The sequence below is a fragment of the Fonsecaea erecta genome (genome assembly GCF_001651985.1).
Source record: "Fonsecaea erecta strain CBS 125763 chromosome Unknown Scaff9, whole genome shotgun sequence".
In the NCBI taxonomy this organism is placed as follows: Eukaryota; Fungi; Ascomycota; class Eurotiomycetes; order Chaetothyriales; family Herpotrichiellaceae; genus Fonsecaea; species Fonsecaea erecta.
This window is the reverse complement of record NW_017387252.1, coordinates 737,492-747,199: the sequence shown is the minus strand read 5'-3', so window position 1 is coordinate 747,199 and position 9,708 is coordinate 737,492. Positions and strand designations below refer to the sequence as shown.

General features: G+C 54.4%; 3 protein-coding genes across 3 annotated transcripts; 2 read left to right on the top strand and 1 right to left on the bottom strand.

The window, feature by feature from the left end:
* Nucleotides 1-2,449: 2,449 nt before the first annotated feature.
* Nucleotides 2,450-3,677, top strand: AYL99_09492 (hypothetical protein; the record flags this gene model as incomplete). The annotated part of the gene is made up of 2 exons (XM_018840999.1): nt 2,450-3,584; nt 3,640-3,677. 2 exons carry the CDS (start codon nt 2,450-2,452, stop codon nt 3,675-3,677), a joined length of 1,173 nt encoding a protein of 390 aa, XP_018689680.1.
* Nucleotides 3,678-4,451: 774 nt separating this feature from the next.
* On the bottom strand, nt 4,452-5,960 carry AYL99_09491 (hypothetical protein; the record flags this gene model as incomplete). The annotated part of the gene is made up of 1 exon (XM_018840998.1): nt 4,452-5,960. The coding sequence occupies one exon, from the start codon at nt 5,958-5,960 to the stop codon at nt 4,452-4,454; it is 1,509 nt and encodes a 502-aa protein (XP_018689679.1).
* Nucleotides 5,961-6,202: 242 nt separating this feature from the next.
* AYL99_09490 (hypothetical protein) lies at nt 6,203-9,290 on the top strand (the record flags this gene model as incomplete). The annotated part of the gene is made up of 4 exons (XM_018840997.1): nt 6,203-6,271; nt 6,390-7,418; nt 7,465-7,651; nt 7,705-9,290. 4 exons carry the CDS (start codon nt 6,203-6,205, stop codon nt 9,288-9,290), a joined length of 2,871 nt encoding a protein of 956 aa, XP_018689678.1.
* Between the last annotated feature and the right edge of the window lie 418 nt (nt 9,291-9,708).

The following is a 9,708-nucleotide window of genomic DNA, read 5'->3' as shown; positions in this document are numbered from 1 at the left end:
TTCCTCATAGAATGCAGAATAGTAAGAATCTCGGGATCCGGTCGAGACATCAAAATTGGGTAGAGCCGTAGGAATGCACGAGGAGATGGGAGATGGGAACGTAGTTCGAGTCGAGTTTACGAACGCCCTCTCTCTCTGTGGTAGTGTTAGGAAATCCACAGGGACCGTCCCTCCAGGTCCTCGAGGCGCTATGGCTAGGGTGGTGCAGTCAAAGGCGCCTATCTTTTCGAAGAGTTGGATGGAGCCCGTTCTGTTTCTGAAAGTGGACTGTTTCTGGTCCCAAGTGATAGTTGCGTAGTGCATGAGAAGGGAACTTTGATTGACGACCAAGGGAAGGTAGACCGAGGAGGGTGCATCCTGACGTAGGAACTGACTAGGGGGGCGATCTTGGCGTCGAGGGAAGAATGCCTCCAAAAGCGGCGGCGCTGACCGCCAAATTCGGCGGGAAATTTCCCTGCACCCTTCGTTGTGCTGTAGATTCGCTCGTAATACCGCCTGACGCACCGCCACCCGTGCCTTCATCATCCTTTCGACCCTGTGGTGGCTTCCTGCGACAATCAGGACAGTCATACCTGTTGAAGTACCCTCGGCTTTTCCCCTTGTCACTTCTCTTCTTCCCTTGGCACGTTCGACCTGCCAGAACATCGTCGCACGGATGGGAAGCAGGTCTGGGTATGTCTTTCTCTGTGTGTCCACATCTGAAGGTCCCCTCGACTGATTCTTCGACTATGCACATTTCTAGCTCGTATATGTTTCTCTGATGAAATTAGCCGAGTGATATTGGCGGTATTCTTTACGGGGTTTACCTGATTCTATTCTGGATGCATAGAGTTGAGCTTTGACTGCCGCGAAGTATTTGTTATAAGCAGCCAGCCTTCACTTGCCGGAAAGTGGACGTTTAAGTATCCCGGCATTGATATTGCTGGTCGTTGTACAACCATCGGGCTGCAACAAGAACTAGCAATGGGCACTGAGACTGCAGAACAACGAATTCGCACGCTCAAAAAACTGACAGGGACTGACTCCTGGTCAACCCATGGTATTTGCATCTTCTTTGCAAGGCAGGTCTGGATGGAAAAATTTAGCGGCCTGCAATCTGGGGGCCTATCATATGCAGTCACGTCACCATTTATCCCTTCTTTCATCACATTTTTCATCCCCTGTGTAGCCTCATGTCATCTCTCACTCCACCTGCTTCCTGGTTTTAGTTGTTTGGAAAATGAGGCCGATGACTTTTTCTCCAATTCAAGCCTGGAAGACACTTCTCGATACTGCGATCAAGATAAACTTACTCGGAAGCCTGAGCAAGAAAAGAGATCCGACGCATCAAAGAAGCAGTGGATGTCTTGACAACCATCCACAAACAGCCGATGGGGTATAAATTAATCCTCTGCAGTATGCTTCACGATGCAGACCCTGGTGTGATTTTGCTTCGCACAGTCGCGCTCGGACAAGTCCGTATTACAAATTTGAAAGACCGCGAACGAGTCGACTTCTGCAATCAAATTCAGCCCGAGGCCATTCATCAGGGCGTGCTTGGTTGCACAGCGCTTTTGAGACCGAAAAGCACTTGTGACAAAACACGCTAGGATGTGTGGTGGCCCGAACCGCCGCACCTATTTTGTTATTAGGCGCTTTCCCGCACTAGGCATAGATTGAGCTACCCTGGCCATCCTAGATCTCTGTTGGCAATCGAGCGCAGAGACCCCGTTGACGCCTGTTTGTAGAGCATTCCTTGATGCTGATATCTCGTTCCGCGCCTGCCTAGCTATCGAGGCTACTCCGCCGTCATGTCAGCTGCCATGCCACGGACTATCCTAGCCATCATTGTGATGCTCATGACTGGCCAACGCTCACAAATTCAACCTAACATCAATGCTTTGGCGATTCAGTACTGCATATCGCGTTCGGTGAAAGATATGGCTTCGCTACTTTTCAAATCGTTCTACCCACTGCAAACAGATGTGCAATCCCCATTCCCGACGGCGGTTGGTGCCTAAGGTTCTCCTATCGACCAGCAACCCTCGACCACTTGCCAAAGTAGCGAGAGAATTTCCTCGCAATATACGTTGTCGGCTGGAATCTGTGTAATAGTACCTTAGCCGTATAGGTTAGGGAGAGTCCAGGCGTTCTAGTCCTAAAGCGTAGACTAGTGGAGCTGGCAATCCCACCAAGGTAAGTAGCAGGGGAGCACAGGGCGGCATCACCGTCGTCCTAAAGGGGCGTGGGCGGGGTGTCGCCGATCAAGGTAACTTGTGCGAGAGGACCCCCACGTGCCCAGCCTTTCTGCTTCTCCTTTCCGATTTCCGGAGAGACGGTGTCGAAGGTGCGCTTATCCTCGGCTCCAGGTTCATTGTGGCCATCTCGCATGAACCCCCTTCAAAATGTCTGATCGCCCTGCTTCTCCCGCTGTACCATAGACTTCAAATCACCTGTTCATTCCTTCAAGATGTTTGCCGGTCGGAGGCTCGCTACGATTCCCAGGTTGTTGAAGCCATCATCTCAGCTTCGGTACGCCAGTCACACATCTTCCGAAGCGCGTTTGAACAAGCCCATCGACTTTAAGAAGACTGCTGTCCTCCACCAATCACAGAACAGTGCCAGGTCTGCCTATGGGCTTTCTCAAGATGCACCGGTCGACTGGGTGAACCTGCACGGTGCTATCAATGCGTCCCTCCACCATGCCTTGAAGAGCGATGAGAATGTGCTCCTCTTTGGCGAAGACGTGGCGTTTGGTGGCGTTTTTCGATGTTCAAAGGGCTTGACAGATGAGTTTGGCACCAGTCGCGTGTTCAACACTCCCCTTTCTGAGCAAGGGATTGTTGGTTTTGCCATCGGCTGTGCAGCTGAGGGCATGAAACCTGTCGCGGAAATCCAATTTGCAGATTACGTCTTCCCGGCATTCGACCAGCTGGTCAACGAGGCCGCCAAGTTCCGGTACAGAGAGGGCGCAACGGGCGGCAACTGTGGAGGTCTGGTAGTGCGAATGCCGTGCGGCAGCGTTGGACACGGCGCTCTCTACCATTCCCAAAGTCCCGAGGCACTGTTCACCCATGTGCCCGGCCTACGGGTCATCATGCCTCGATCGCCCAGCCAGGCAAAGGGACTGCTCACGGCGTCCATTCTTCACTCCCACGACCCAGTGATCTTCATGGAACCCAAAGTCCTCTACCGCGCCGCCGAAGAATTCGTCCCAAGAGATCCATATACACTGCCACTAGACAAAGCAGAAGTTCTTAAACAAGGCAAGGATCTCACCGTCATCTCTTACGGCCAACCGTTGTACCTCTGCTCCGCTGCCATTGAAGCTTTGGAGAAGGAAATCAAAGGTCTGAGCATCGAGCTCATTGATCTAAGGGCCATATATCCTTGGGATCGCGACACCATCATGCAAAGCGTGAACAAGACGGGACGAGCGGTTGTGGTACACGAGAGCATGTATAACGCCGGGGTAGGGGCAGAAGTCGCCGCAAGCATACAAGAAGGGGCGTTCCTTCGACTGGAAGCTCCTGTGGCCAGGGTTACGGGCTGGAGCACGCACCCTGGGCTAATTTTTGAGAAGTTTAACATTCCAGACGTCACGAGTAAGCCTCTCCGGATGTAGAGTGTCAAGAGCTGCTGGGACTAACTGAAGTGTAGGAATATACGACGCCATCAAACGAACGGTGGAATACTGAACTCGGGTCGTCGTTCAGTAGCCTCACCTTGGACTTCCTTGCCGCGACACATTCCGACCATGTGTGTGACTCCAAGGAAGCGCTGTCAGAACTGTCAATTTCGTCCGCTACCTCCAGTGCCGGAGTGGCGGCAGAGGCCGTCCAACTTTCACGGCCAGATACGAGAGGCTAGGCCCAGCATCGTCTCGATCAATCCCCACGTGTCTGTCCCACCCTGGCCAAGCCTGGATTATACGATAGCTTATGATCGAGTGAGCCCGAGCAGGTGACCTGTTGAACTGCGTATATCCGACAAGGACGCTTTCCACCCCTGTTGGCGACCACCACGGAAGCGCAGTCCAGCCGAAACAGTCATGATGCGGGAGACACCTGCCTAAGGTGGATATTTAGGGTTAGGTTGAGAATGATCATCATACAACACCGCAACCTGAGCCCCAAACTGATGGGTTTGAGGCTGTGAGGAAACGGCATAGAGAGGAGGGAAGGAGAGGAAAAGCAGTCTCAACCTTGGGCCTGCTGCCCCTAGGGAGATTGTCATCCAGCGCATCATCTGGGACAACGTCTTGCTCGCAGGTCGTGCGAGCGGGCAGATAAAAAGCATATATCGTAGGGATAGATCTGTCTCTGCTGATGGCCAATGTATCGTTCTTACCACAGCTCTAATCGGTTCGTTAGCATCTACATCGTACTCTAGATCGTGATTATATTAGCTTTCTAAATCTAAGTAAGTATCCAAGTACCCTCTGTATGTCGGTCACCCGCCATGGATTGTAGTCAATACTCCTCGTGGAAGACCATGACTTTGGGTGTCTCGACGCCAGTTTCGTCGAGTTCGTAATATGCCCTAAACAGGCCACCGCAGTTGAAATCGGACACTACCCGGCCTCTCTTCTTCTTGTTCCTCGACGTTTCCGGCTGAACTCGTTTCTCGAAGCCACCTGGCCACATCTGAAGGGGTTCTTCTGCCTCGTCCTCCTGCTCATCACTGATCTCGATGCCGATGATGCCGCCTTGGCCTTCGCCCGTCCTACCCCAGCGATCGCCAGCTGAGCGTTGTAGTTCGCCGCCAGGGCCGGTGATCAGTTTGACTGCGTCGGCCAGGGACACAGAGGGCGGACCTGAGAGGCGACAGTGTGCAGCGACCGTGCGCACGGCGTTGAGGCGCAGAAAGGAATCCCCGTTGCCGGTGCCGCTCATGGCTACAGCGCGGCGACGTTTTCGTGTAGGTTGAGCAGAAGACGAAGAAGGGTGTCGGACATGAGGCGACGGGTAGGATTGGTATGAGGTAGTTGTTGATGCAGTATACGCCGGAGGAGCTCCGTTCAGTTGCTCGGAGGGATGTTCGGGCTCGGTTGGGCTGAGGCAAGGTGATAAGATCTGGTCCAGGACGGGTAGTTTCCCCAGACCCGAAGCCCTGCGTGACGGTGGCTTTTCCGGGGCCTGGGGCGGCTTAGGAGGATCCTCTTCCCAGGCTTCAGCCCAGAACCCAGCACCGATGGTCGGCGTGTCTCCAATCCTGCCGGCTTTCTTGTTTGTAAGTCCCCCGGTTGATGTTGCCACAGCGAGATTGCCCCAGGAATCTAGACACACGGCTCCGACTGTGCCTTGGCTGGGAATCTCATCCACCTCGGAGTCGTCGTCTTCAAAGGGTGACTCGGTGTATGGATCGATTGAAGCAACGAGATTGTTGAACGAGTAGGAGTCGTCATGGTGGAGCCCTTTCCTATGCTCCTCCCAGCGCTTTTTGGTCCAAAACCAGCGGTCTGGTTTCTTCTCGAGACCCCGCTGTCGCCAACCCCATTCCTCGAGCTGTCTCCCACTCAGCTGGCAGTGCATCGAACTCGTGCCTCCCAGGCCTCCATCTTCATCTGGTTCCAGGAGGACTTCCTTGGCAAGCAAAATCGGATGTCTCGTGTTCTTGACGAGGCTGACGGCAGCGGCACGTTTGATTCCACCTGCAGGGGGTCCGGCGGGGTCGACGGAAGATACCATCACACTGGCTTCCATCTCAATAGTTCCTGATTCGGTAAAGACGGACCCACGACCGCAATTGAATAGGGGGTCATCTTCCAGCAAAGTAACCGCATGACATGCGGCGTCAAGTGCGGATGTGCCCGAGTTGAGTAACTCACGGGTACCTGTGAGGTATTTGGTGAGGGAGGCACGGTAACGTGCATAGAGGTCCGGAGGCAGATTTGCACGGGAGAGGGACCCTGCGCCTCCGTGAAGGATAAGTGTCGGCGTGAAAGGGCCGGGTGCTGTCAAGGGGTGCTTGACGGTCATTTTGAACAATGTCGGCGAGGCTGTTGGCGAGCTGATGCGAGATCACGCCATCGGCAGGCGAAAAGGGGCGAAAGTCGGAAGTTTTCAGATTTTTCGGTTGGATGAAGTGCAGACTCGTTTCGGTCTTTTTCGTTTAGCTGTGGGCAATAATATCTCGAAGCAGGGGCAAGATGAATATATAGTGTAGTCACCTGAGGGAGAAGCGAACGAGCCGTCGGCGCCGACCTAGACGTGGTTCGACGATGTGTCAAATCGGCGACTCTGAGCCGCAGCTGCGCCCAAGTCCGTCGCCCTGGGAGGAGGATCCGGAGGTACGAGCACGTGACGAGTTCCCGCCCCAGACCGTCTCCCATCGTCTGTCTCTGTTCTGTCCCGTTCTAAATCATCTGATGCTCTCTTCCCATGGCCCCAGCTAATTCGGTCCTACAGAACGGGTCACCTCACAAATCACATTCACATTCTGCGGCGTCGAGCGAATCCGACGGCCTCGACCCTTCCGATGAGGGCATTACCTCCGGGTCCGAGGAGCAACGAACCCCGGTGAAACTTCCTCTCCATCAGATCAAGGCTCCTGGCAGTGTTCAGGCCCTTGCTGTCGACGACGACGTCATCTTTGCCGGCACCCAAGGCGGCGACATCGTCGTTTGGTCTCTCGAGACGTACGAGCTTCTGGCCACGGTCCCTGCGCACAAAGAGAGTGTCCTCAATCTCACTCTCTCTGACGACAAGACGCTCCTTTTCTCCGCCGGCGCCGATGCGATTGTCAATGTCTGGTCCAGCGAATCCTTACAGAGACTGTATTCCATTTACTCGCATTTTGAGATTGGCGATGTCTTCTGCGTGGTTCACTCTACCAAGATCCAGACTCTGTTTTGGGGCGCCCAGAATGCCAGCATCCAGTGGTACAAGCTCAGCACCGACACCGCTGTCAAATTTCCCACGTCAGCCCTTTCACCCGGCTCCCGCAAACATCGTTTTTTTGACTCCTTGGGACCCGGTGGGACAGCCAATGTCGTTGCAGATGAGGGTGCCACCAACGGGCTCAGCAACCAGGGTGGGCGAGTCTTGACCGCCCCAAGCTGCAACTATCTTCCATACGCTCACAAAAGCTATATTTACAGCATGCTCCTGGTGAAAGGCCTCTTCACCCCTGGGAAAGACGAGGAAGTTCTCATCACCGGTGCTGGCGATGGAGTCATCAAGCTCTGGTCGATTGACGATCTGGCTGAATCCGGACCAAAACAGATCACAAAATTCAAAAATGCAGACTCCAATGTACTGAGCCTCTCGTACCGTGGCTCTTTCCTTTATGCTGGTTTGTCGGATGGCCGCGCTCACATTTACAACCTCGCATCAAATCAGCTCGTGCAGAAGCTACAAGTGGGCCATGGCGATGTCAGTCAGATCCTGGTGAGCCCAGAGAGCATCTTATGTGGAACCAGCCAAGGATGGATCAAGGTCAGTCAAACACGCAGTGGCAGATAAGGTATTGACGTCTTTCCAGAGGTACGACGACCATTTCGCCGAGCTCGAATCGTGGCAGGCGGCTGCTGGGAAGATTCTTGCCATGGGCTTGACAACAACTCCGGATCACGACATGCTAGTGACAGGAGGAAACGACAGCGTCGTATCGTTTTGGAGTGGCAAGCCTGGCTCTCACGACTCTGCCGCTACTTCTGCAAGGAGTAATGGTAAGCCTTGTGGTCCCGTGCAGACCTTCCACCCCCTGCTAACCAGTACTTAGACGAACTCGTCAACGCCCTTCGGGAGTTTGTGGCATACCGTACGGTGGCGTTGAACCCAATGTGTGTTCGGGACTGTCACGAAGCCGTCACCTTTCTCCGCAAGAAATGCAATGCCTTTGGTGCGACCACCCGCCTCCTCTCACCTCAAGAAGGGGTGGATCCGATACTACTTGCACGGTTTCCGGCATCCAAACCTGGCAAATCAACAAGATCGATCCTTTTCTACGGCCATTATGACGTGGTCGACGCAGAGCTTGATGCCAGCAGCTCAAATCCAACGTGGAACGGAGATCCATTCGTTCTACAACCGCTCGACTCGTTTCTTTACGGCCGTGGCGTAACCGACAACAAAGGTCCTATCCTGGCGGCCATCTATGCTGTGGCTGATTTGGTCCAACACGGCTCTCTGTCCTGCAATGTGACGTTTCTGCTAGAAGGCGACGAAGAAGCCGGCTCCCGAGGGTTCCGTCAGACTGTTCAGTCTGCCCACGACGCCATTGGGCCGGTGGACTATATTCTTCTATCCAACAGTTACTGGCTCGATGACCACATCCCTTGTCTTACGTTTGGGATGCGTGGAGTCATCCACGCCAGCGTCACTGTCACTTCAAACCGACCGGATCTGCATTCGGGAATGGACGGCAAGTCCGTGCAGCACGAGCCTCTCAAGGACTTAACGGTGTTACTTGCAGCTCTTGTTGGTCCTTCTGCCACCAAAGTCACTATCCCGCACTTCTACGACACGGTTGATGAGCTGTCTGAATCCGAAGTCAAAGCCTATGCTTCCATCACCTCTTCTCTTCTCCCCGGCCACCCCGAGATCAAGAATGAGAAGGCCTTCGCCCTCTCGCTCATGCAACGGTGGCGGTATCCCAATCTGACTGTGCATCGGATCGAGGTGCCCGAGGCAAAAACGGCCGTCACCATCTCCGGCTCTGCGAAGGCGACCCTCTCCATCCGAATCGTCCCGTCACAGACCGCCGAGCAGATTGCCCAGTCGCTGACGGACTATCTCCACGCCGAGTTCGCCAAGCTGCAGAGTTCGAACACCCTGGCTGTCACCATCACGTCCCGAGCGGACCCCTGGCTGGCAGATGTGAATAGCGAGATCTACACGGCTCTCAAGGACGCCATCATCGACGTCTGGAATCCTGACATCGCGGCGCACCAGCAACGAGCATTCAAGATGTCCGCTGGTGGCAATAGCAACCACAACAACGCCCCTGACACCGACCGCGCTGGCGTCGCATCAACACCACCTACCAAATCCAGGCCCGCCCAGGCCGCCGCTTCTTCGTCCACTGCAAAAACAGATCCCCCCACGCGCACCTCCCACCGCCGGGCCTCCTCCCTCGCCACGACCGGCTTCTTCCCGCCCTCCACCCTCCCCCGCGAGCCCCTGTTCATCCGCGAAGGCGGCAGCATCCCGGCGATCTCGTTCCTCGAGCACGAATTCAATGCCCCGGCCGCCATGTTCCCCATGGGCCAGGCGAGCGACAACGCGCACCTGGACAACGAGAGGATGCGGGTGGAGAATCTGTACAAGGGCCGAGAGGTGCTGAAGAGGGTGTTTGCTAGGTTGTGATTTTGCTGGGGACAGACAGACAGACAGACAGATAGGAGGGGGGACTGACTGACTGACCTTGAAGTGCTGCAACGAAACGTAACTTGACGGCGGCTTGTCGCACCTACTGTACTGTACTATACCTGCCTGCCTCCGTGGCCGAATTGATTTGGAATAGATAGATACTATTGTAGATATATATACCCCGGTGAAAAGGTAGAAGATCAAAAAAATGAATGTACCCGTACCACAACTACTACGAATGCCGTAAGCCATGAACTACCGACCATTCGGGGTTCATGTCCTGAGCTGCTGAGCACTGGTGAGTAGATTGCAGACAAGCCGTCTGTCTCTCTATATCTGCAGCACATCTGGAGCACGCACATACAGTGTGTACAGAAAGAAACCTAGGTCGTCGGGACGTATGTATTATCTAGAT